Source organism: Osmerus mordax, chromosome 22 (genome assembly GCF_038355195.1).
Source record: "Osmerus mordax isolate fOsmMor3 chromosome 22, fOsmMor3.pri, whole genome shotgun sequence".
Lineage (NCBI taxonomy): Eukaryota > Metazoa > Chordata > Actinopteri > Osmeriformes > Osmeridae > Osmerus > Osmerus mordax.
Window position 1 is genome coordinate 5,138,428 of NC_090071.1, and position 26,988 is coordinate 5,165,415.

The window sequence follows — 26,988 nt, forward strand, 5'->3', positions numbered from 1 at the left end:
TTACAGTAAGTACAGGGACATTCCCCCGAGGCAAGTAGGGTGAAGTGCTTTGCCCAAGGACACAGCGTCATTTTGCACGGCCAGGAATCGAACTGGCAACCTTCTGTTTAATAAAAGGTTGCCCTAACCGCTCAGCCATCTGAATTATGCATTACTCTCTAAAAAAACGTAACCACCCAATTGAAATCCTTCAGGGGTCTCAAGTAACCATGCACCAAAAATATAGCTTTAGCTCTCGGTGAACACAGTCATGATACAGTTTTTACTGACTGTAGGAACCTTTGAGGACACTAAGACATTGGTTCATCCATTAGTTTTTCTCAGCAATGACTTTACAAACTATTTTATTGTTTTAACATCCATAACATATAAGGCAACAAGTACTGTAACCTAGTTCTCCATTTTGTCAGTAGAGGAGGGGAGTTTTGTTATGTTTAGACAAACTTGTATTGTTAATTATGCACAATACCATAAACTATAATAATAGTCCTAGGCCAAATGCTTACAATAAATAATTGTATCTGATAATCAGATTATTTGTATTTTGCTTTATAATTTCACAGTCAACCCCCACTCCCCAATGTGGAAAGGTAAACCTGTCATCTAAAAATGACTGAATCTCCCCAGATGGGGGTCATAGCCTACGCTGCATGAAGCAACCAGGGTGTCACGTTTGGTATCGCAGCAAGAGACAAGAGGGTGACCCTTCAACATGTGCTTGCTGACCTTTAGCTCCTCACCTTCCTGTAAGGATGCCCTCTCTCTCTCTCTCTTTCTCTCTATCTCTCTCTCGCTCCACACCCCTCACTTTCTCTTTTTCTCTCTCGCTTTCCTCTCTCTCTAATATACACACACAGAGGAGGCAACTCAATAAACTCAAAGACTCATATATATTACTAAAACTGCAGAGTGAACCTAAAGCATGAAATAGCCTATATTAAATGTCAACAACGAGTTTCTTCTTTGTTCTCTGTTTACAACCTCCCAGCATGCGTCTAATATGAAACAAGGCAGAGAACAGGGAGTCTGCCAACACATATGATTCTAATCCAATACGGTGATACAGTATCCCACTCAAACTGCGATAGCCGGTGAAGGAAACTTGAGGGCTACAGAACTTCGTCTAGGAGAGGCCCTGTCAGTCCAGCCACGGCAGGCATTCAACAGAAGAGATCGATCAAACAACCAACATAGGTTTCAATACAAGAAAATCTACTTCACACCGTTTTAAAATCTGAATGTGATACAAAAGTAAATATATATGTTGTTTTCAAAGTGACAGACTACAGTAGCCTACTATCTCAAATTGTCATCTCTAGCTATACTGATTCAGACAAAGAGTGACAAAGTGGCCTACCAAGTTAGGACATTACCATGTTGGATATTTCCATTCTACATTTCTAAGGTCGCATACAGCAGCTGAACGAACAGCACACTCTAGTGGTAGAACAAATTAATGAAGCGAAAGAGGTGGTCCCATTATTTCCATGACAACAATACTTGGCAAACAGGTGTTAATAATATACCAAAGTAAACTCAGATCTGTCAGCTAGCTAACAAGATGGATGAAACGACATTATAGAAATGGGGTGGTTGTTCAGCACAAGGCTTTTGATAGAATATATCTCCTTTCTGAAAGTAGTAACGAATGTTGATAACAAAAAGTAACTAGATCATCGTCATCGTAGCTTTAACAGGTAAGGTTAGCTACTGTACACAATACTATACTAGTCGAGGTCCACTTTTTGACCATTGCTACTACAAGTGACTGGCAGACTTGAAGTTTCAACTTATAGTACTGTTCGTTAAATGTGCCAGTATGTTTAGAAAAACAACCTGGAAGAACACTGTCAGCGATGCAGTTAGTTGGCACCAGGACCAAGCCCTGAACACAACTATATTCATACTGAAGGAATATGGTCCAATTGGATTCTTGCTCAAAGAGGAGGGGAAGTCCAAAAACTATAAAGTAAGGCACTATGTGTATCCGCGCAAGTTACTCTAAATTACATCATTTTGCCAAAGTAGCCTAGGCTTGCTTTTTCTTCTTTTTTTACCTATTCAATTGCTGATATTGATATTTTATTATATTGCAGTTGTGTTATCATTATTCAATGATCTTTCAGGTTTGCTTAGGAGATCCACATACTTGTACCTGTTCAACTTTTCTCAAAGACAGGGACCCCTGCAAACACATTTGCTGGTAAACAGAAAACCTATAACTATTGTTAATGTGACTAAGAATTTCTTAACTAATTACACTTTAATTACAGGGTTTTAATGAGGAAATTCAGACTGCCAAGAGAACACGAATGTAAGTTCTTTAAAATGCTTATAGGTCTGCTGTTTTCTGAATCTTAACACAAAATCTATGTAAAAGATAAATTAGATTTTTATGTGCTGTTGTTTTTGTGTTTCATCCACTTCCAGACTGTTTTCAGCAGGGCCTTGTGGAGAGGCAGATTGTGGAGGTGCTGCATGGTTTACACAAGAGCAGAACCCCACAGCAACCAAACTCGTTGGCCTCAGCTGAAGAGAAGCCAGATCCGGACCAGGAAGATGGGAGCATACACCAGAAGGGGATCCAAGCCCAGGATGTGTGCCCCATCTGTCAGGAGGAGCTACTGGAAAAGCGTCTACCTGTGTGTTATTGCAGGTTGGTTTGACAAGGCTTACCAGCTAATTCTGAATGAATTATTTAAGAAAGTTTTGATTCAACGGAAAACTGCCTTCAAGCCATAGCACCTTGCGACTATTTCCTGTAATTTACCCGTACCCATTTTCAGGTTTGGTTGTGGCAACAATGTTCACATCTCGTGTATGAAAGTGTGGGCTGACCATCAGCCCCCGTTGGATGTGGAAGCCATGGTGAAGTGCCCCCTATGCAGAGAGGACTTTGGGCCTTTGAAGCTCCTGCAGGAACAGGTGAAGAACTCTGCCAAGCTCCACACGGCTGCAGAGAGGGAGAAGCCAGACAAACACCTGGGCGTCCTCTGCAACAATTGCAGAGTTTGTCCTATTACAAGGAAGTGCTTCAAGTAAGTTAACTTTTCTTTCTGGTGTCAAAATAATACTCTGGCCTAATGTAGTACGATAATAATATTTGACCTTGACATTGTACCTACTATATGTCTCCCCTATATGCACCTCATCTCAGTATAAACAATTCTGTTCAGATGCACTGTCTGCAGTTATTACCATCTCTGTGAGGAGTGCATGAAGAGGAATTGTCATCCACAGCATATATTTGCAATGCGAATGGTAGGAACCTTTCGTGAAACATTGTGAAATGTCTCATGTGTATTGGTTTTGACAGACAGTCTCAGCAAATAATATGGTGATTTAATCTCCTTTAGAAACGGACCCAGAAGTGGAGACCAGTGAAACAGCTGGTCTTTTACACATTCAAATCCCTGGAGACAACCGAGCTGTCAGAGAATGCCAGGCAAGCATTCCCTCATCCATGGAATACTTTCAGTCCAAAATCCACACATTTGATGAAGCTATAAAGAACTATAGTGATACTCTATAGTTGAAAAGTATAAATTGCAGTCACTCTTACATTTAGCAAAAATATTTTAGAAATATTAGATATTAATTATATGAGGAATAATTCATTTGTAATCATTGAGCCATGTTTCATTTTGAGATTGAAACCCATTTTTTTTTCCATCCACATCTCAGCTCGGTTCCAATAGAGAGTGACCCAGTGCCAGAACATGTGGTGAAGAGCCTTCCTGTGGTTCGTGTGAGGAGAGGCAGCCGACTATTGGACCCGGGTCAGCAGTGCAGAATGTGTCTCAGGAACTTTAACCTTGGTCAGAATGTCAGAACTCTGCCTTGCCACCACAAGGTTCACATAAATATATATATATATGAATTTAATCTGAATTTATTCAGTTTACCTGTAGACAAGAATATGTTTTCAGTGTATCCCTTTTCATGTCAGAAGGAAGAAATAGCAACTCCTTCATTGAATTGTAGTCCTCCCTGTCTCAAGGTATTTGTAAAAAAAAAATCTCCTATTTAGTTTCATAGAGATTGCGTGGACGTATTTCTACGGAGGTCCAACTTCTGCCCCCTGGACGGCTTTGTGATCTTCAACCCGCTGCTGTGGTGCTGCAAAAGTGGAAAGAGCACAGGAAAGCTGCACTCTGCCCTTACACACACCCAGACCAAGCTCTCCGACAAGCAGGAGCAGCTGTTCGTCCCTGGAGTGTCCCTCCTTCACAAGGCAGTCTCCGGACGTCTTCCCTCCCTGGGTGTAGCTACTTCTGATGAACTCGCTGGTGCCCTCTTCCCTATCTTACCAGACCCAGTGATCCACGGCTTACAGGGCCTTCGCATCAACACGACGAGCAAAGAGATGATTGATCACCAGAGGGACACAGAAGAGAAAAGAGTTCTTTCGAAATCTCTTATAAGTAGGAGAAGCTACTCGTCTGACCAACTCGGCTGCACTTCTGACCAGCTTAGGAAAGATTTATTAGGGGTAAGACCAGGAACTAAGTCAGGCCTGTATAAAATGAGAACAGGGCAACGTAGCACAGTCTCATCAGACAGGTTGGCAGCCAATGGAGGGAGAGGAGGAAGCCTGCAGGGCTTGTTTGTAGGTTTAAGAATGACTGAAGCAGAAATGACTGATGCCCCTCTTCATAACGCTGCCAGCGTCCTGTGGAGAAACAGGACAGTGAAGAAGCTGAGAGCCAGACCCAGACTCGACCCTGGGGACAGTCTGACTTCTGGGCTGAGAATGGCTGGGGTGCTTATAAGCACTCAACACCAGGGGAAATCAGAATGAGACTTGGTGGTCTGTAAGAGTAGGATTAAAATGATTAATCACTCAACAAAGTAATAAGAGGATTGTACTGTATGTGACAGTTAAGAGGAAGCAAACTTCCTGTTTGCTGTGATCTAACTTCCTGTCTTCTACCAATATTCTTTTTTACTAATGATTTACTGTTAACATTATATGTAAAACCGCCAATATTTTAAAGAAAAATGTGTCACTCATTATTTGGTATCAAGTGAGTTTATTAAGTAAACTTGGTAAGTGCACAAAAAGGCAGACTAATACCACTACTTTCATATACAGAAGTAAACCAACACAAGTTGCCCATTTTGTAAGCTTTAAGCCTATAAATGAAGATACAGTAGAAATACAATACAGCACATTGAAATAAATACAGGGATATACATTCAGCAAATGCCACTTTTCAAATTTTCAATGGCAAAATTAAAAATACAAAGTTAATTCTTTCAATCCCCTTTTTACAGTATGCATCATTACTGATCTGGTGCACAACTTGCGATGCTACATTTAGAATTAAGGTACAAGTTGCTACAATTCAACTTTTTTGCGCTCTATCGATAATGGTATCTAAAGCTTGAATTTGTTATATTGTGTCTTGAAACCTTCTCACTCTAATCACTGGGATGCATTTTCTCTCATAACTTCTTTGCTAAAAGCTAGGGAAATGGAGATGGTGTACACATACTGTATGCACATTATAAACATAAAAAGACCATCACACACAATGCTTATACACAAACAGCTATTAATGTAGCTAACTACCATATTGAGCCCATAAGCACTGAGGGAAATGATGTACACTACACTACCATGAAGGAAGACTAAATATGGCCACAATGCCGATGATGTTTCAAATTCAGCACACACTCTAATATTGCTGGATAAGTCGTTTCCAGGAAATTAGCATCAGTTTGTGCTGCATCAAATTTCTTCACAGTAAGAGGTCATTGAATTAATAACCTCTATTGGGAGTCAGGTGGCTGAGCGGTTAGGCAATCGGGCTTGTAATCTGAAGGTTGCCAGTTCAATTCCTGGCCGTGCCAAATGACGTTGTGTCCTTGGGCAAGGCACTTCACCCTACTTGCCTCGGGGGAATATCCCTGTACTTACTGTAAGTCGCTCTGGATAAGAGCGTCTGCTAAATGACTAAATGTAAATGTATTGCCAATTGAGTGCTGTGAAAACTGAACACTTTGACTGTGTCCTATTATACTAATTTAACAATAACAATGTATTAATTTCAGACACTTTTATCGAAAGCGACATACAGAGGAGAATTTCAACCTGCAACCTCAACATCTGCAGACAAATGCTCCATCCCTCACCTACACCCACCACCCATTTCTTGTTCTGTAAGTTTTCATTGTGATTTCAACTACTAAACGCATATTAGACAGTCTGTACTGTATGTCTACTCCCCAACTGTGGTCAAATACAATGTCACAAACAGATAAAAGTGTTCTGTGCTTGGCTGAACTCATCAAGGAAAACCTCATCAAGCCATATGAAAGAGATCAGTGTGAGATTTATGACTAGCAAACCTTTGAACAACTACAGTTACTACAGTGTTTGACAAATATATTAATGTAAGATATGACTGTTTACATCGACCTCAGATCACGGCAGCATTTACATGGTTTAAGACGCTTTATGTAAAATCTAAGTAACTTCTTTCTTGTCGCACACAGTGTAATATTTCCTTTCATGCATTCTCAAATAAAGGGGTCAAGCCCCAAAACAATGAAGACCTCACAAGGGGCAGTTGAGTATCGCAATATAATGTACATACGTGTCTGCTTTCCAGTGCTCTTGTATGTTTGGTCCAATATAAGACCTTGAATATATCGCAAATGCAACCTGGACTCTTTAAATTTAAAGAAAATTGTTGGTTTGAAGGTCAGCTGAGAGTAACCCAGAAGTAAGCATTGTGGATGTGAAGTTGCGTAAATATAGATTTTGTTTCAAAAGCAGGCAATTATGGTGCAAGTAAGTGTACTGTACAAGGACTGTCTTTATACAGCCTGCTCATCTGTTCTATAGATACAATTTCCAGTCGATTCTACACTGCTCAAAATCTGTATCCTTTAATTTGATCGCAAACTATCGGCACACATCCAAAATAACAACAGGCTGAAGGAAGGCACCCTCTGGTGCTGTTTTCAAGAATTAGGGGGCAAAGAGACATGCGTAGACACTGTAGAACGTCCCGCTGGTGATTATTCCAAGTTTAGGGTGAGTCCGCAACTGGCGCCCGGCATGTCAACCAAATTGTCAAACATCCTGCCTCTGTAGCTTACTTCGTGAGTGACTTTTTGTCGCGCAGCAATGCACTGACCACTATGCCAATACGTATGCAAGTTTTAGGGTTAAAGACTTTTCCATGGAGGACAATTTGAATTTAGAAATGACCATGCAGTTGGGACTGAAGTAAGGCTCGATTTTGTTGATTGGATGGACGTATTTGTCAGTTGGTGTCCAGAGCTTTAACTTCGCTTCGTCAACTGCCTCTCCTCTCTGACATGCCTGGCACTCCTCTTGTCGGCCCTCCCTTTATCCCTCACCTTCCTCAGCCGGCGTGGAGGCGGCGTGGCCCTGGACTCGCTGTCCTCCTGAGCGCTGGAGGTATCCATGCCATCGCGCTCCTCTGGAATGTTGGGGATGGCGCCGCTGCTCCCGTCCAGAATGTTCCGGAGATAGGGGTCTTCGGGGGTGCAGGTGGCGGTGGTCCCGCTCTCACTGCTGCTCAGATCCTGGTCCTCGCCGTAGCGCCCCCTGCTGTGGTAAGGGAAGGAGGACGCCCTCCCTGAGGGCCTCTCCCGCTCCACCTCGCGGATGCTCTGCAGCGGCTCGTTCATGTCCACCCCGGAATCCAGGCTTGTGTCGTTGCTGCTGGTCGGCCGGTGGCGGCCCTGGAGCTCGATGATGGAGTGGCGAACCGAGGCTGCGGGCTTCCCATCCAGAGACACAAACCAGGCCCTGGGGTGAGGAGAGGAGGACTTGCCCCGTGTCAGCTCCAGCAAGGTGCGCTCTGAGATCCCTTGTAGCTCACTGGGGACCCCATGACCACCTCCAAAGGGCCCCATGCCAGCGGCCTCGTTGAGGGTCCCCGGGACAGACACGGAGGATTCGAGGAGGCTGCTATATCGGCCCCACACTCCAGGGTTGGAGCCCCCCTGTCCTTGGGGTGGAGCCTCCAGTGCCTGGGGCTGGTCCTGGCCACCCTGCTTGGGGTCAAGACCCGTCTGGGAGTGGTGGGGGATCTTAGGGAGGGTCTGGGTGTAGTTGTCATTACTGCTGGCCTCCAAATGAGGGTCATAGTCGCCTCCATTGCGGGGGAAGGTAGCTGACTTGCAGCCTGACCCTTGCTGCTCCAGCGAGCTAAAAAGCTCAGGGGCCTGGATGATGGCCACGGGCTGGTTGTAGATGTGGACCAGCTTGTCTTGGAAGAACATGTCCTGGCCTGCCCCCATCCCGGCCCAGTTCTGGTCGGACCTCTCCCTCAGGCGAGCCACCTCGTCGCTGTTGATGTAATGAGACGAGGACTGGGGCCCCTTGGTCCGTTCTGAACCGACGTTCTCGTACAGAGGGCCCGCAGAGCGAACCCCTGGGTCTTCTACGTAGATGTTGTAGTTGGCTTTGTGCCTAGGAGTGGATGAGGGGTCACACTGGACGCTGCGTGAGGCCAGGCCGTGGGCTCTCTCGCCGGGGTGGAAAGACAGGCCGTGGCCCCCCTCCTCCAGGTGGGTGGAGGTCGTCTGGTCCTTCTTCATAACCGACAGTTTGGAGAAGCGCACACTCCTTCTCCTTGGTTGACGACGTGAACCTCTGAAAACAAGAAAAGAAACATTGGGAATGAGAGTATTTAAACTGGTTGGTGGTGGGGGGGTATCTGTTGTATCTGGATTGTTTTAGACATGCAAAGTGTGAAGGTTACAATTTGGACATACTGCAGAACTGATCTCTTACCCACAATGGCAAAGCAGCACACACAGACCCCCAATGACGATCGCCAAAGTCCCACCCAATATTCCCACAAGCAAGTAACTGTGGTATGACAGGAATTCCATGGAGCTTGCATGTCCCATGTAATCTGTACAGGCAGAAATTAGCACCATCAACTATTAAAACCAATGCAGTTAAAGTACTCTATTGTGGTTAATTTCCATTAATCTGTAACATACCACTGGAGGAGGGAATGGATGCAGCAATCCAGTACCCAAGATGAGAGGCCATGTAGGTCCAGACCAGGTGATTGTTTACCATTTTTACTATTCCAAGACCCTGATTCTCCCAACCACCTTAAGAAGAAAATGTGGAATGTAAGAAAAAAACTTTAGTTTTATTCAACGTCTTACTGTTACTTGATTCATGTAAGCACTTAGTAACTTTGTCTTGAAAGTGCTACACAATAAAAGTTCACTTTCTTATTCTAACCTAGACTTTCTGATAGGGTTTGTCTGGATCAGCAGAAATATTATTCTTATCTGTGTAATTCTTATTCATAGTGCACTTACAGTACGCATTAAGTACCCAGTACATTAGTGACCTACTGTTCTGCAGCCAAGTAGATAAGTCAAGTTCTTGCCAAAGGAAATGTCACCAACCTGTCTTGGTATTAAAGGCCCAGGCAGGCACGGTGTCTGAGGGCCTGAGGGAGGTGGGCTCTTCCAGGGGGAGGGTGATCTGGATGGGCCCCCGCACCTGGAGCTCCTCACCAGCAGAGTACAGGCTGGCACTGACGGCCGCCACGGCCTTCAGCTCAACACTTCTGTACCCTGCACACATGACCCATGCGTGGTTCAAATAATGTCACTTACTGTAAAAATGCCACACTGCTTCGCGGACAAGATGAATGTGCATATTTCTGTTAGCACTTCATGCAGGTAATCATAACATAATGTAAGGCTTTTGTTACACTGCGTTCTTCAGATTACAACCATCCACATGAAAAGCGGTTGGTGAACTTTTAATTGGAATAAAACACACTATATTTCATTACTTTTGGTTGGATTTGTGCTCACCTGACTTCTTGCTGATAGTGCCGACAGTGCAGTTGACACAGTCCTTTGCTAGGCTGCGCTGTGGTACAGTCAGGTAGGCGATCAATGAAGATATGTTGCTGTTGCTTGAAAACATAAGGAGGTTCTTGGGAAACTGAACACTGGCCTGAGAGGAGATATCTGTAAAAACAAGACATACACGATCACTCTTGGAAGCACAGTACAAGTAGCCTAATACAGGTAAGGATCATATCCTGATCTTTGGAGGTAGAGTAAATCCAGCCAAATTTTGCATCTAGCAAAGACATGCATTATTTGAATGTTTTCTTCTTGATTTGGAAGCATCGAGCGTTTGTGATGAATCGGTGGCTTTTTGAAAGTAGAGTGATCACAAGAAAGAAGATAATGACAACGAGTTCACATACCAGGTAACTTTCCAGTGAGAAGCACGGAGTCCTCAAACATCCAGATGTTCCCCTGATTTTGAGGCAGCAGCAATAACGTCACAGAGGAAAATACTGCAAGAGACAGAGTAAGACTAGTTTTTAAGCTGTTAAGGTGCAAACCACCTGCACACAGCAAACAGTATTAGCCAGATAGCAGTCCATCAAAAAACTTACGGTTCAATGTTTAAAGCTACCAGCAGGTGGCGATGCTGCTTCAAAGTCTTTAAAGAGCTGCTGTGTGTTAGATAACAAAGGGAGGTGCCTCTGACGATGCAGAGCAAAGCACGCCACTCGCCCCCTCCACCGCTCTCCCTCGCTTTCTCCTTCTGTCACCCCCTCCCCCTTTCCCTTCCCCCTGTTCTCTCAGTGGCCCCCTCTCTGTTTTTCTTTCTCCCTCTGGTTAGCTCAGCTCACCAAGACAAAAATGGAAACAGGCTACCCACCCTCCAGCACCAACCTCCACATACAGAACGTCAATAATGCTGAGTCCACGGCTACATCAACGTGTGATTCAATATGGCTGCACTTAAGTGATACAGGATATAACAGAGCCAGATAGGGTTGAATTTCACTGACGTTGACGGTACCAGACTGCTTGGCTACATGTTTTACAGTAGATACTGCTGTTTGAAAGTGGAAATCGTTAAAATAAATGTTCTAGAGTGTAAAATACACTATATTGTATTATGCTTTACACAAACTATGAGTGTAAATATTATGTCTACACTTAAAAACAAGAGAGCAAACCATGACACTCATTAGCCAAAAAGGTCATATTAAAGAGTTTGTTACACAGTAAAAGATCACACTCACTTGGTCTTTTTGCGGTCCTCCAGGGGAGGGGGGTGGGGACATAGCCCACCATGCTGGCCAGCAGGGTGAGGCTGAGGCCTGGTCTGTAGGGAACCCGGAGGAGGACCTCTCCTCTCCCCCCGCTCAGGGCAGAGCTGCTCCGGGTGTGGTTCACATACACGTCCACCACAGCCCCGGCTAGTGGCCGGCGGGTCACCTGGTCCTTCACCAGGACCCTCAGGACAAATGGGGGCTCTAGGGATAAAAACAATAACATGTTAAGTAAGGGCCGTCATACGGAACAAGAGAAGAAAGTTTCGATTTAGAATATGGGAGAATAAATACTCTGATTTACGTTCTCTTTCTCACTGAATGCGTTGACATCGTTTTATGCTTAAATGATAAACTTGTAAACAATGTATGGGAACTAAATGTATGGGGACCTACTGTATTTAAACATCCAATGTTATCAAACAGAGCATAACGGGATGTAATGCACCACCTTTCTAATTACAGTTAACGGTGCTAATGGATGGTCATATGGAGTGTATGGATGTGCTGTCAGAACAGCACCACAGCTAAGCCCCTCACTCCGCACTGCTGGGCCCCCTCAGCCGGCTACCTCAGTAACCTCTCTCTCTAAACCATGAAAAAGTGATGAGATCGGGGGAGAGCTGGATCACCGGGAGAATGAAAAATACATCAAGGCTCTGTGGTGGCTTCAGAGGGAGAGGGTTGTTTTGCTATGCTAGACATTCTCACTCTGCAACCCTCGGATGGAGCACAGGTCTCCTTTTCTTTCTCTCTCTCGCACACATGCTCACAAGGGCCTCCATGTCCATAGTACTCTCCCCCTACAACATACTGATATGAGAGTAACTAACAAAGACACAACTACTATCAATCATAGTGAATTGAGTTTCATATCAAAACAATCAGAGGAATAAAGGAATCTTGTAGTGATGAATGTATACTGTATGGTGCATATGTCAATTTAACTATAGTTGACATGCTCATCATTACAGTACTGACCCAGGATTATCCCCTTATCCCCAACACCTTACTCGTAACAGATAATCCGATTGGCAGCTAAATCCTGCAGCTGGGAGTAAAGTAGTCGTTTCCATTGCCATTGACCCCAGGCACATCCTCAACCCATTCTTCACACTGCTTCCATCAGGTCGCAGATACAGATCCCGGGCCAGGAAGTGGACACACTATGGCAGTAGTTTAGTTCCCTCTGCCATAGCATCATTTAACCAAACAGTCCATTAACAAGTATAGGGAAAGGTGGTATGTATATAAGTCTCATGTAGTTATGTTAGTAGGTATACATTGTATATGTACAGTAATAGACATGTTTATGTGAGGCTCTGTACAGACGCATTTCTTTGGAAACAGGTAATAAAGAATAAATCTATCAGGTTTCAATCTATCTATCTAGTCATACCTACATACACTGAATGATAGGTAACCTTGGCAGTTAATAGTGCATGTCATTACAAGCACAGTAAACACACGTCGTGATGTCTATCGGATGTTTATTGTGTGCACATGGGCAAGACAATTACCTATGAAAAACAAAGGAGGGGGCAGGTGGACTGACAAGCACCGTAGACCCCACATGAGGTACAAAACATTTATGGCCAAGATCTCTTGCTTTTATTTATTTTATCTCGCGAAATTGCCTATATTCAGGTTTAGTCATTTGTGTCACTAAAACGCAATTAAATTGCTTACATTTTCTTTTTATAAGCGTATGAACAGGAACACCCTTTTTTCGCCGACCCGCCCTCCCGCTTCGTGAATAGGCCACAATGTCTCACCATAACAAAGGGAAAAGAATATATCAACTAAACGTTGTAGTGAACTACCTGCTGTTGGGACGGTCGGCGTCTGGACTTGATGAGCCGCCTGTCTAGTGACAGATGCGCCAGTGACAGTGGCGACGGCATTGTCCCCATCCAACGATGGTAGGCCGGTGGCGGGTGGAGCACCACCCTCTGCCGCCTTCACGACACCATCCCCGCAGGAAATCAAAAACACCGACAGGAGCAGGTACAGGCGTTCCGCAGGCATGGCGAAAGGGAGCCGCGACCCAAAGACATAACTGCGCCAATCGAGGTGAAAGGGGAAGAATGGGGTCTAGCAGGTTATTTTGTCATGTAGACCTCATAGCTGGGTAGCAGTAGGTTAACCCAACCTATGCACCGATCACTGGCTGGTGACGGGCTGGTGCTGATGCTGGATTTTTGGGGCGTGTGTTAAAGAGGCAGACATGCTCTTGGTGTTACATCATAGCGCTCGATACTGCCCTCTGCCGCTGGCTACAAACAACGAAAACTTGCAGTAAATACATGCTTTGTATCAGAGGCACCGACCACCAAGTGGCAATATTGTATAATTTTCTATCTCATTTTTTTTTATTATACGAAACATGTTACTTCTAAATAATCCTTGCAGGGGGTTTCACGAAAACGAATTAAAACAAATCCCAGACTATGATTACTTTATTGAAACATAACTTGAAGTCCTGGTTTAAGATATTCTCATTCTAGATAATAAAATAAATTCAGAATAAAGATGATACATAATCAAGTTTAACTTTAGAAAAACCTATGTTGGAAAATTGTTCAGAGGGACTATATCAGTCCACACCGTTTTGAGCAATGTCTCTGGATAGATGTGTGTAGATGTATTTAAATTAAATACATATGTATTTAGACCTAAATTAGCCACCACCAGCTGTTTATCAACTTCAGTTGATGGTGATAAATTGCTTATCAAACATTTTCTAAAAGTAATTTTCGACAACAAAAAATATACATTGGCCAGCACACCTGCTTAAAATGATGTTAATTAGCAATACAAGGAAGTGAAAGATGGGCATAGTGAGGGGGCCATAATAGGATTGTGCAGCCCATAGTGTTTCATGTTCATCCCTTTTAAAACAATCCGTTTGGTTCTTGTATGTGTTAACCCTCTCCTCTTCCCAAACATGTGATGGGGAATTTCTTTTTTGAATAGTCAAAGGGACTGCTGCTCTACTTTTCAAGCATTATTTTTCCATTTTGAGTCATTTTTACAATGACATTCACGACAGACACACAAACACAAACTGTATTGACTACATGTTATAACTTTTTATCCATATGACCATGATTACACACAAAATTACAATGAGATGACTGTAAGTACAGCATCACCATGACCCACCAACAAAAGAAGCAATATATATATACAATATATACTTCCCCTTCCTCCTGCCATCTCACCCACACCACCACCCTGGTTGTTCTGAATTCAGTGGAGGCTGTCTGCCTCTCTGCACCTCACTGATAAACGACTTTCTCCACCAATGGTTTTAATGGGGCGCTGTGGGCATTGCGCAGTCCAGTCTGGGGCAGAACATCAGTTTCTTCTCATGCTGAGAATCCGATCACTGCTCAGGAACAATTAATTTTGGACACAGCTTTGTGACTCTGTGACAGCACAGTTCTATACCGTAAAGCACACATTGTTCCTTTGAGAAATAATTATTTCAACTAATTGTCTTTGTATACACAACACTATAATGGTTAGTATAGTAGGTTATATAGACTACTAGTTCAGTCATTTTATGAAAAAAGGTAGGACAAATTGCAACAGAAGCAAACTCTACTGATTTTGTATCCTCAATATGTCCTGAGTAAGGAAAGAAAAAAACAAAAGAATCCCATTAGGGGAAAGTTTAGAAAAAGACCCAAATATAGCCTATTCATACGCCTATGTTTTTCTCACGTGAATAGGGTAAAAATGTTAACCTTTAGATATCACAATGAAAATTATTAAGTTGATTACTTACATCAAGACAAACAAAAAATGTATTACAAGTTCTTTTGAAATTGTTTGTTAACATGGGCAAATGGTGCATAATCCAATTAGGTATGTGCTAATTTGCATGAATACCACAACAGGTTCCGACACATCCTCCACTTGTCATCAACAACTCATCTGTCACTGTAGTAGAGCATTTCAAGTTCCTAGGCACAACCATCACCAACACACTAAAATGGGACAATAACATCACTCAATTAGTGAAGAAAGGTCAGCAGCACCTGTTCTTCCTCCTGCAGCTGAGAGGACTACAGGTCAGCCTATAGTCCAGGGTTATCATTGAGAGTGTGCTTACATCCTCTCACTCGGTCTGGTATGACTCTGGCTCTGCCCGCTCTAAGGCCAGGCTCCAAAGAGTCGTACGGGCAGCAGAGCGCATCCTCGGCTGCCCCCTTCCCTCCATCAAGGACCTTCACATCTCCAGATCCCTCAGAAAAGCAATGAAGATCACGGCAGACTCCTCTCATCCTGCCTGTAGGTTGAATAATCCAAGAAGGAGAAACAAAAGGAAATCTTTCTTACCTGAGTGACAGCTTAGTGACAGTTGAGTGGACCTTGAATAAATGACTGCCCCTTATGGTGACATTTGTTTGCCTGTAGTCTTTTACTGTAAGATGTACTGTAAGATTCTACAATACATTTTCACCTGGCTATATCCAATGTTGTGGTATTTGCAAATTAGCGCATACATTGTTATGCACCGTTTTCTCATGTTACCAAATAATTTCAAAAATCCTGTAATACATTTTTTGTTTGTCTTAATGTAAGTAATCAACTCAGTAATTTTCATGGTGATATCTAAAGGTTAAAATGTTTTGCCTATTCACATGAGAAAAAGAATGAATATGAATATATTTGGATCTTTTTCTAAACTTTCCCCTAAAGGGATTCTTCTGGGCTTTTTTTTCCTTACTCAGGACATATTGAAGATATAAAATCAGTTGGGTTTGCTTCTGTTGCAATTTGTCCTAGGTTGACCCCCATTTTGGCTTAAAATGACTATACTCATACCTTCAGCCTTTGTTTCGTTGGTCAAATTGCCTTCAGGATCGGTTCGAAGAACGGTTTATTCTAGATGGTTCACTGTATGTGCAAACATGACTGTAATGCATAATCCAACAGTAAGATCCAACCCCACATTCCAGATAGACCCTCATCACAAAATACAATTGACATTTTAAACATTACTTTGCTGAGTTCACATTCTGATGTTGTGAAATAGTTATGTCAGACGTTTCTGTTTGCCAATATTTCCATTAGAGAACATAAAAAGCTTTTCATTAAAATTGTGATCAAATCCTTTTACCACAGACTGTAAAAGACTGTACATGTTTAACCAATCCAAACCTAAACCACAATGAGTTTGACAGCCATATCGGCATCCATAAATTTGCGTTGTTCAAGGTTGTCAAAAGAATTGATATGACGAGCGTTACAATTATTACACTTAACAGTAAATAATTGAATACTTAACAGTGACCTCCATCTGGTCACTGCTGACACCAACATAGGAATTAGAACTATACAAAGCCTGCTCTTGCATTTATTGTTACATGTTGTACTTGTGAAATTCTTGGGTGACTAGTGAAAATGTGTTTGTTGTTGTGTCAAAAAGTAGGTCAAGATGCACAAAAGACAAAAAAAAGAACATACAACCACAATCAATACATGTAGGCCTACATTAAAATGGTGAAATGAAGGACAGTGTCTCTTAAAAATAGGAAACATCATTATTCCCATTTCGCCACACCGATGTAATGGTTCGTTACGTCCATCAGGAAATTAGGAATTGCCAAAGCAGAACCAAAATGACCATTAACAAAATCCGAGATGCACCTGCAAGCCAATCCCACTTCTGTTTCCCTCGCTCTGTCCTTTGAACAAACAACACAGCACTGCGCTAACACACACACACACACACACACACAGACATGAATAAACACACACACACAATCAGCATGTGTTTATTAGGGCGCTGGGTTCTCACAGAAGGGGCTTGAGGTCCAGTGACAGCTTTGAGGATGTAGGGTTACCATGACATCTGACAGAACTGACACAAACAGCTGCATCTCATTAGTGAGCTACCAGTGAACAAAGAAATGATTTACTCTGTTTAATAAATGTCTCTCTAAAGTCTGACAAATGGATACAAATGAATGTCAATTATAGTTTTTATAAAAACAGTTTGCCCTGGAAAGATTTTACACTCCATTTACACTCTGTAACATATCAGTAAAAAGATCCACACAACCACCCCTTATAAAAGTGACTTTAAATGAGTCAGGAGACTTAGTGCCAGACAGTTGTCTCCAGGGTCATGTGTTGCTAATGTTTTATTCTGTCTTTGTGAAGGTCATGGCCTATGAGGGAGAACACAATCAGAGAGGCAAGAAATATTTTTGGGCTCTAGGGGCCCAAAATGGATTCTTAAACCACTGACTGAACTCTGAAAGAAGATTCAAAGAAAAAGGTGTGTGAAAAGGGGCAGATCTTAATTTACCATCTTCCCCATGGGATCTGAAATGCTGGAATGGAAAAGTAAGAGCAGGAAGGACAAGCATGACGTTCCTTGAATAGTGGACTGACATTAGCTACCTCAGGTTTTCACTTTATAAAATATTCATACAAAGCCTGTTCCATTTGACTAAATACTTACTAGCATTTTAACAAACTAGGATCGCCCATGAGTTCAATATATATATATTTTGCGTGAAGTTCATGAACAGAATCTTGGCAGTGTCTCTTTTTAAGGGTCTGAGGTAAAAAATTACTGTTTGAGTGTTTCACCATGCACATGACCAATAATACACCCAAAGAAAAGACTACTGGAATATTTTTTGATTTATTGTTAAGCGTTACTTGCTTCCACTGGGGTGTCTGTATTTCACAAAACACTATTTTTCTCATTGATCGCTTGCTGTCTAAAAGGAAGATTGGAAAGATTACAAAAAGGAAGGCTTTCCTATTATGTTATTTTCAGCCCGAGATTACAGAGCTATGTTTTATTGTGTAGCGCTGATCGAATACTCATTTGTATGCTACAAGATTCATCTCAACATAATTTTATCATCCCCCCCTTCCCCCGCACATATTTCTGTCCTGAGAGTATTGTTGCTGTGATTCAGTCTGTTGAGATCTGGATAATTAGGTTTGATTGAATCAAGTCCCAAACCCTGAATGGAAACACCAAATGAATTAGTATCCCTTTGTTTACCACATAAATATCCACACCATTCCCCTCTTACAAACCTCTCCTAACGTGAGCCAGGTCCAGATCTGCTGTTTTCCACAGTCCCAGGGGTCCACAGTGATGTGCCCAGCTCTCAATCACATTACTTTAACATCATTATGGAATCCGTTCTATCATGTACAAGCAGTCACTGCATGTGAGAGAGGGCGGCATGGGTGGTATTCGGGAGTTCTGGTAGGAACACATCCAGGGCCAAGCGGCCAGCAGTATTGATCGGAGTCGACCATTGCTCTTGATTTAGCCGCCATACATCTGTAGCAGCCATGTAAGGCTAATGACAAGACCATTCATCTTTCCTAGCAGTGACAGGGAGAGACACACTGACCTCTGCTTTCTCAGGCTAATTAATAATGTTTCATTCATTACGCTCTGCTGTGCGGTGGACTCAGGGCTTGGAGGACAATGTCTCAGTGACCAGGCCCAGAATAAAAGCATGATTAAGATGAGGGACTTAAGGTCAGGAGCGTGCCCTAGCCTTTTTGGCCTCATATTTGTTCTCCTGGGGGTTCCAATTTGTTTTCTTCTGAAAGTTATCAGGAACAGTACATTTAGTCATTTAGCAGACGCTCTTACAGTAAAAGTCATCACAGTCTGTTAAGTTTAACTTAACATCTTCTTTACATTTGTTTAACTGTAATGGTGTATTTGATGTGAAGATTTGGCATTGTAGACTGTATAAACCCTTTCTAGTTTTTCAAGGATTTTCTTCTTTCTTCAGCTGACTAAAATTGGCTAGGGTATTCAATTTGGCCTGTAGTCATATTGTGGCATGTTCTACTGTACACTCAAGAACAAAGGGTGCATAGTGGTGCTATATTACAGTACCGTTAGTATCAGGTAAAAAACAATTCCAGACTGCAGCCGAGGTGCATGGATCATCACACTGTTGGATTTACACAGAAGGATGCCCTACCCTTTTATTCCAATGATATGGACCGTCTTTGATAGAAGCCTCTCGTTTGCAAAAAGGTTTGTTTCATCTATCAATAATGGATCCACCCAAACACTAAACAGTGAGATTAGAAATGAGATTAGTGGACTGGAATAAAAAGTCATCCAAAGTTGTTAAACTATAGTAATTAATTACATGTTTAACATTGAACTTAGGAACGGTTAAAGTAAATCTTATCATTGGGTGAATAGAAAAGTGTAAACATTTCTTTCCACTTCTGTGATAAATACAATTAAGTTTGTTTTCAACCCGAAACAAACCTATTTTTGAGTAATTGTGGCAATTTATCTACACGCATTCAGAGAAAATAGTCTCCCCAAACAATCACCAGGGCTCATAACCCTAAATTCGCATTCCTGCCATCTGCTGTTGTTGTTCAGCAGTCTCTGAAAGGCTAGGTAGGGAAAGCTTCCTTTACCCAAACAAGCCCACTATTCCAGGCATCAGGCTAGAGGGGGGTCGACCTTCACCATATGCTGGCAGCATTGTGTGCCACAGGGGATGTCCACACAAGGACATACACTCCTCTGTATCCTTTGTATGCTAGGCAGGGGGTCATAGACAACACCTTGAACTAGATGTGCTGCCACAACCAGTCTACGAGAGTACAGTGGCAGCCACTCGCAGGTGACTGAGAAAGGATCATGCGAGACTGAAACGGCCGGCATGTCCACTATTGATACCAATACTTCAGCTTGATGAGGATCTGGACCACAATCATTTGAGGACTTGAGGACTGTGAAATGTTGACAATTGTAAATGGTAGATGTTTACAGCCTAAAAAGGTGTTAATCCATTCTTGAAGATTGTGCTTCTCTCCAGAGATGAAGGCTCCTGTATGACAGCTCTAAGATCCTGAGAAAATGTATAAGCCATTTGCAATGGAGGGATGGATCTTTTACAAATTATAACAGCTAATAGGGACAATGGGCAGCTCATAAGGCCTATTCAAATCATTTTAATCCATCACTATCTCAATACCTTTTCTCTGGTATAATAGGATGAAAAGTTCTGAGCACATTATTAAGTCATCATGGTTTGGTAAATGACCTTTGAAAGTAACCTTTAGTTCTGGAGATCCCGCGAAAGGTTCCTTTGTACAATGGTAACTGACTACAATACTAAAAGATGCAAAAATGTAATAATGATATTGAGTCAGTGTAAGTCTGTCTTTCAGCAAGTTATAATTACAGGAAACTGCACAGAAACAAAAAAATAAATCATTTTGAAACAGAAACAACCTTAGTGTCTAACCTTTCTGTGCACTGCTCAGCAAGGTGTGATTAATTCTAAGTGTAAATATCACAATATGCAGATAAGGTGATGTAGACATTGTATTGATTAAACATATCAATAAATTATAAAATGATATACATAGATGTACCAATTTCACTCTTAGTCCAATTTATTTTGCCCTTTTGAATCTGAAGTAATTATTCTTGTTGATGTAATCATTAATTCATCAGCTTTTTTCTGTCTATATTAAAATAGCACTTTGTTGTGTAATTCATTACTTTATCTAGTGCCAGACACTGTGAAGTAAAGACTTGGATAACAAACCACTTTGTCTCAAGATGAGGTTCCCTACTGCGTGGTTAATCAAATTCTATTCATTTTTCAAAGGGGCATAGTGTTACTGAAGGAAACATAAGGAATGTTTAACAATAACAAATGTAATCAACTGTTCAAAGCAAAGCCCTCTGATTTAAGTTAGACTTTACTGAAACAGCCAGAAGAAAAAGTAAAAGATGAAGCAGTCATGAAAGAAAGGGAAGATAAGGGACAACAACTATGAATAAACAATGTATACACAGAATGTTATTTTCAGTATCCTCTCCAGAACTGCACAGTAGACCAGAGACTCCCAGTCACTTCTTGGTCCTAAGCACTTTTGTATAATTCATAATGATATATATTTTCTTGTGATAAATTTAAAACCTCATTATAAACCCATGCATCAGGGCTGAGTTGTGCAACAGTACTATACAGTAGGTCAAAAAGGGTCTGGATAAATCTCTATATTAGGGTCTAGGGTCTTTATATTTCTGTCATTACTCTTGATGTTTTATATACTTTCATAAACAAAAATCTCCTGTCACGATTTCTGAACCACAGTCTGATTGAAATGAAAGGTACAAAAAGAGCTGCCCAGTATTGCATTAAGTAGATGGAAATGAGACCACCATACCATCTCCATCAGCAAAAAGTCTGCAAAAAGTGTCAGACCGACACAAATGGACAGGAAGCTTCAGTAGATAAACTTCCCTTCAGAGGCCTTAAATCTCTTTTTCATCTCCAGAAAAAAAAGACATTTAATGATAATCTTCCTTGACAAATAATTTGGAGACTGTACAGTACATAGTACATAGTTTTAGTATTACAGTAACTAAAGTTTTCCCACATAAATCCTTGTCTGGGACTCTATTACACATGAATTACATAAACTACCATTTGAGCAGACACACTATAATGTAAAATGTTATGTACATATTACAGAACGCAAATGCAGCAGACAAAAGTATATTGATGTATCCTAAACACTACATGTACATTTTGCTATTGATTATAAAGTTACTGCGTATACAGGAATGCTCAGTAGGACTGGTTACATTGGTAGCATAAGAGAGAATGACTGTATAACAACTAGATACCAGTCATGGGTTCTACAGAGAACCTAAAGTACCTTTACTAATGTTGTGGCAAAATATTCAAATTGATTAACTGATCTATACATTTTTTTTCAGATTGTTCACAGTGCCATGGTTTAAAGGGTCTTGTTTCTAGGCACTTCAAGATGCAGGGATCTGATGCTGTGGGAGAAATCCGGAATTTCTTATGTGCTAATTTTGACCATTATCAGTAGACAATGCATTATCTGTTGTAGCAACTTGGGCCTGACTACCGGTAGTGCAGTGTCTGTTCCATACAGGACTGTCATTGATAAACAAGTGGAATACATATATCTATGAATTAGTATTAAGATAACAAAGCGATAATAATGCACAAACTGATACATTGATTGTGATTTGCAAAAACACATAAAAAATCCCTGATTTCTCCCACAATGTACAGTACACTGGCCTTTTGGAATTAGGAAGTTAGTGAAAGTGTCATTATGTTTTTTTAAATCAGGAGGAGCTTCATGTACAGTATGTTCACATTGCAAACATGTTGATGTTGGTTAAATGGGACATTACTGACTGAATTTCTTAGCCGGGAGAACATACCACTTTCATTCATATAATGCTTATGAAATCGGACAATAGATGCACTAATGGGAAGTAGAAACCTGTTAACAGTTAACTTAAATACTTAAGTAATTAATACACACAAATGTCTAATCGAAATCGTTAAATTTCTAAATAGTGTACCACTTTTATAAAATAAAAATAGAAGTACTATTCCATTGTTGACATCACATTTTGTAATCCATACTTTCTTGTCCTGATCAGACACACACACACCTACCAAAACACCCAGTTTCACACACGCGATGGCAGCCTAGAGCACCGTGCTGGCAGTGTCGTAGTCTTTGCTGATTTGGGAGGTGCTGGGCAGAGATTTCAGGTACTCCATGTGCCTACGAGCGTCCTCCTGATTGTGCCTGACGTAATAGATAATGTACGCAATCACCATGGCGAACCAACCGAACATGGTCACGAACATGGCTACGTCCGTCGTCCTGTGGTGGAAGTTACAGAAGTTGATCCCAGAGTCCAGGATCTGGATGATGGGTCGTCCTGCGTACTCCTCCTGCACCGACGTGTGACAGTTGACCTGGTTGACTGTTTCTGGGTCCAGCCTCATGTCTCTCAGCATCTCCTGCAAAGAGCACTCACAGTGCCAGGGGTTGTGAGACAGGCTGACCCGTGCTTCCAACTTGGAGAAGGTGTCTTTGGGCACGCTGCGAAGCTGGTTGTTGGAGAGGTCAAGGGAGCGGAGTCCTTCAGCGAGGCCCTGGAATGCCCCGGCGTCCACGCTCTCGATGGCGTTCCGTGACAGGTCGAGTTCCCTGAGCCGGCGGAGGTCCTTGAAGGCCTGTTTGGGGATGTGCTTGATGCGGTTGGAGGACAGGAGGAGGACAACGGTGTCCTCTGGCAAATTGGACGGGATTTTGTCCAGGTTCCGTGAGACACACTGGACCACCACACCATTCCTCTCTGAGCAGTGGCAGTTCTTAGGGCAGGCTGCCACCGCCACTAATGCCATCACCAGGACGAGACACAATGTCCTCAGAGAGGACAGTGAGACCCTGGGGACAAAGATCTGGGCTTGCCAGTGTGTGTAAGAAACCCCCATTAGCTTGTGTATGGTCAGACCTGACTATTATCTCTGTACCTGAGCAGTTTTCATCGTTCATCAGGACAGCAGGGGTATACATCTGGGGACGCCTTATTAATTGGTCACCTCAGCAAGCCAGTATCCTCCATGTGTAAACCCACTCAAATTTGTTGTACTGTGAGACTGGGGACTAGATGGAAGCCCAGAATGGTGAACCAGGAAACCAGGTAGAAGGACAGGGGGAGAACATGAGGTCATTTAGATCTGGAGACAAAAACATTTTCTCACAAAATCCTTCAGAAGTCAAGGATTCTGTGAGAGAAAAGAGAAAAAGAGAGAGCCAGAGAGGAAAACCAAGAGAGAAAGAGATGTGAATTAACAAGACTCCAGTCCCCCCACCCCTCGACACAGACAGCATAAATGGGGAAGATACATTATCCTGGTAATAATAGAATTGCTCTGATAGTTCCAGATGGCTACTCCCAATTTGAGGCTGTGGAGACAGACTCACACAAGCTATGCATACCCACTGTAAAGAACACACTGTATGACGTGCTCCTGGCAGCACCCAGGGGATTGATGGAGTGGAAATGTTGTACGTTCTCCAAATACATTTGCTTGCACAGCAGAATGGTTAAAGTCCTGTCAGGCAATTTACCCTGCATTCTTTTAGGACAAAACAAAGTTGGCCAAGTTATTATCTAGGTCATGTTTGCAGACTTTTTTGGAGCAGTGTATTACATCAAAAAGGTTTATGACAAATAGTATTGTATCGGCAAAAGGTCTTCTTCCTTATCTTACCACACCTGTGCCATGCCGTTCAAGAAATGGTGGTCTTGTGCTATCTAGTTCAATAATCCAAATTGCATGTCAGTCTAGCCTTGAACACCTGCTTCTAGATTAGGTGTACTATCTTCGCAGACCCTCTGTGTCTTTGTTCCCCAGCACAACAGACCAAGGTAAAGGTTAAATTACCATACTCACAACATTCTACAGCAACGTTTTCCAGTTATAAATGATAATGATGTTTGACAATAAAGTGTATTATATATATTGCAAAATCTGTAAAACTCATTTATGGATAGTTGTTGAAAAGTTGGAATGTACTTTCACAAAGCCAAAAACTGACGAAATAAACCTTTTAGCATTGTCCTACGCAAGTGTAGTCCACTGTGCTTTACAGACAAATATAAAAAAAAGCTATTTATCAAATTGAAACTAGTACGCTTGCAAGTTGGAGAAGTATATTTTCAATCAGGATCTCTGTTCGTGAAGGGCTGGCTGCTCAAACGTACGGATTATTCAATAATAAGACAACAAAAACTCTTATCGAGTAGAACAATGCGTAAAGACTTAAGAACGTTAAAAAACATTATGCTCACCTCTCCGTAGCATAACCACGCTTAATGTACTGTCCAATGCTCACTTGTTGCTAATCTAAGAAAAGCGGCATTGCTGTTCTTATATTCAACTGTGCTGCTTCCCGGAGAGATCCAGATCTCTGTACGCGCCGCGACGCGGATTGGATTCTGAAACTCAAGCGGTGGTAAACAGCGTTTTCCCCCAGTTGCTCTGCGTAATGGACTACGGGGTATTTAAGTGCTTCAAACACATTTTCACCATGAATGTCATGCATTGATATTCAGCCTAAAATGAGCTCCTTGGTTCAGTAAACAAACTTGCGACACTATCACAGGGTCCGAGATCAAATCCGGAAAGAGGAAGGCACTGACTAGCAAACGCTCACCATGGACTCTTGAGAGGACATCAATTGCCTGTGATCTTCTAAAAGCCCTTCAACAGATTGCAATCTGTCTCTATGCCGAGTCTCACCACAGGACGTGTGTGCTGATGATCGGGAAGAAGTACACTCAGTAAAATGGAGAGCCCTTTAAATTCAATTTGTCTCAGAAAAAATTATAATCAAGCCGGTGGAAACAGCAGTGATTTGTTGAATTTCGTTAATATAATGCATCTATCAAATACTATGGCTTCAGAGGATACCAGACCATCATAAAAACTTTTGAACATCTTGCCTTTACTGCACCAATTAACTGACACATATGCATTGATTATATGGCTTGAAATGTGGGGTTCTTTCTCCTTGGTGTGACCCCTAATGTAATAATATCACAGCAGAAGGACCCTATACAGTAGAGATACTTGCTTGTGCTGCGCAATTGTCAAGGGTTATACAGTAACAGTCTAATGTGTGTGCAATGCACTAGGTATACTTAGTGTGAGTCCGACACTTTTCTTCCAATCATTTCGTGGCACAGATTCACTCTGGCCATTATAAATTTTACGTTGGAGTCTCCAATGAGGAAGGCGTCTTTTAGCTGAGTCTTCACGACTGTTATACCTCAGCACCCGTCAGCATCCCCAAGGGTATACTGACAGACTGGTTCTCTTCTGTGCCACCTGAATACATTTTTCATATTGGAGAGTACAAAAGATGTGTCCCTCCAGACTGCGAACCTAAAGTTGCCACAATGCGTAAGAACTGAATAACGTCCCTACTGTATCTCTCTCACACACACTAGCTCAAGCAGTGAAATATGTACGCACTTGGCAGCTCTTCAACACAGCCCTAATTAAATAGCGTCCCACTCTAAAGAGGGTTGAGTGTCAGGTTTGATTTAAATCGTCCACTATTTTAATGTGTGGAAAACCCGTGCCATGTTAGATTATCAACAAACTAAAAAGTATGAGAGGTAAATCGTCAACTCTAGTTTGGAATATTGCTAATTACTTAGGCATGGCAAGTAGAGTAAAAAAAATTCTATGTCAACATTTTGTCAATAATAATTTAATTACTTTGGGAAAATTTACCTCTGTTTAATCTGACCAATATAGTTGATTGCTCCTCCTTGCCTTTACGATAATTAATTGAATGAATGAAACCAATGATTATCTGTTTTCGTAACTGTAAGACCCCTGCTCTGGTACAATGACAATTCTATGATTTGCAAACATAAAGTCTGAGATTACACCTTAAAAGTGCAAACAAAATGTCATGTACCAAATAAATTATGCAGAATTACCTGCAGGAATTCTTTTCACCGTTATCATAGCTTTCATTTTCCCTGCACAAAGGTTTCTCCTGTGGCCGTTTTCATAGCTTTCAAAGCCATTCACATTCATTTCAGCATTTTCCCCTATCTGGTAGAAAATAACAGCATGAGATCTGTGAAAGGAAGACCGGGGGAGAGAGTAAATGAGGACACAGGGGCCAGCCTGCTTCAAGAGGCCGATAATGACAGATGCATGTCAGTGTCAGCTTCAGTCTGATTGCATTACATTGACTCAGTACTGAAGTATCTCCCTCCTATTCTTTCTATCCGCTAGTCTTAGGGACACAGAGGGCAAAAGTCTTAATAGGAAACCATACCTTTTTTCACTAACCTACCTGTCTTCACTGTGTCAGCTGTCTCAGGAGAAAGGCGTCCAACACTGTAGCTGTCAATTCAAGTAAAGAGAAAAAACAACATGACTTTGGCATGGACAATACAATATATAATTTCCCAATGGGCAGGCCATTCTGTTTCAGGCACAGATCCATTCTCTATGTTCCCTTC

At 42.0% G+C, this 26,988-nt stretch overlaps 3 protein-coding genes across 3 annotated transcripts; 1 reads left to right on the forward strand and 2 right to left on the reverse strand.

The window, feature by feature from the left end:
- Window positions 1-1,668: 1,668 nt before the first annotated feature.
- zswim2 (zinc finger, SWIM-type containing 2) lies at window positions 1,669-4,801 on the forward strand. The gene is made up of 10 exons (XM_067260973.1): window positions 1,669-1,697; window positions 1,819-1,969; window positions 2,127-2,203; window positions 2,274-2,314; window positions 2,431-2,656; window positions 2,787-3,038; window positions 3,177-3,261; window positions 3,357-3,445; window positions 3,685-3,853; window positions 4,031-4,801. The coding sequence occupies exons 2-10, from the start codon at window positions 1,820-1,822 to the stop codon at window positions 4,799-4,801; spliced, it is 1,860 nt and encodes a 619-aa protein (XP_067117074.1). The 5' UTR covers window positions 1,669-1,697; window position 1,819.
- A 1,177-nt stretch (window positions 4,802-5,978) lies between these two features.
- On the reverse strand, window positions 5,979-13,185 carry fam171b (family with sequence similarity 171 member B). Its single transcript, XM_067260510.1, has 8 exons — window positions 12,926-13,185; window positions 11,073-11,306; window positions 10,239-10,331; window positions 9,835-9,993; window positions 9,418-9,588; window positions 8,995-9,111; window positions 8,780-8,903; window positions 5,979-8,638 (listed from the first exon to the last, which is right to left on the reverse strand). The coding sequence occupies exons 1-8, from the start codon at window positions 13,128-13,130 to the stop codon at window positions 7,297-7,299; spliced, it is 2,445 nt and encodes an 814-aa protein (XP_067116611.1). The 5' UTR covers window positions 13,131-13,185; the 3' UTR covers window positions 5,979-7,296.
- Window positions 13,186-22,630: 9,445 nt separating this feature from the next.
- LOC136966324 (leucine-rich repeat-containing protein 3-like) lies at window positions 22,631-23,428 on the reverse strand. Its single transcript, XM_067260802.1, has one exon. It carries the CDS (start codon window positions 23,426-23,428, stop codon window positions 22,631-22,633), a length of 798 nt encoding a protein of 265 aa, XP_067116903.1.
- Between the last annotated feature and the right edge of the window lie 3,560 nt (window positions 23,429-26,988).

Coding starts and splice junctions, on each gene's coding strand:
- fam171b (XM_067260510.1), bottom strand. CDS start 13,130: ATGCCTGCGGAACGCCTGTACCTGCTCCTGTCGGTGTTTTTGATTTCC. Junction 10,332..11,072: donor GAGGACCGCAAAAAGACCAA/GTGAGTGTGATC, acceptor TGTCTCTTGCAG/TATTTTCCTCTGTGACGTTA. Junction 9,994..10,238: donor TCTCACTGGAAAGTTACCTG/GTATGTGAACTC, acceptor TTGTTTTTACAG/ATATCTCCTCTCAGGCCAGT.
- LOC136966324 (XM_067260802.1), bottom strand. CDS start 23,428: ATGGGGGTTTCTTACACACACTGGCAAGCCCAGATCTTTGTCCCCAGG.
- zswim2 (XM_067260973.1), top strand. CDS start 1,820: ATGTTTAGAAAAACAACCTGGAAGAACACTGTCAGCGATGCAGTTAGT. Junction 2,315..2,430: donor ACTGCCAAGAGAACACGAAT/GTAAGTTCTTTA, acceptor ATCCACTTCCAG/ACTGTTTTCAGCAGGGCCTT. Junction 3,039..3,176: donor ATTACAAGGAAGTGCTTCAA/GTAAGTTAACTT, acceptor AATTCTGTTCAG/ATGCACTGTCTGCAGTTATT.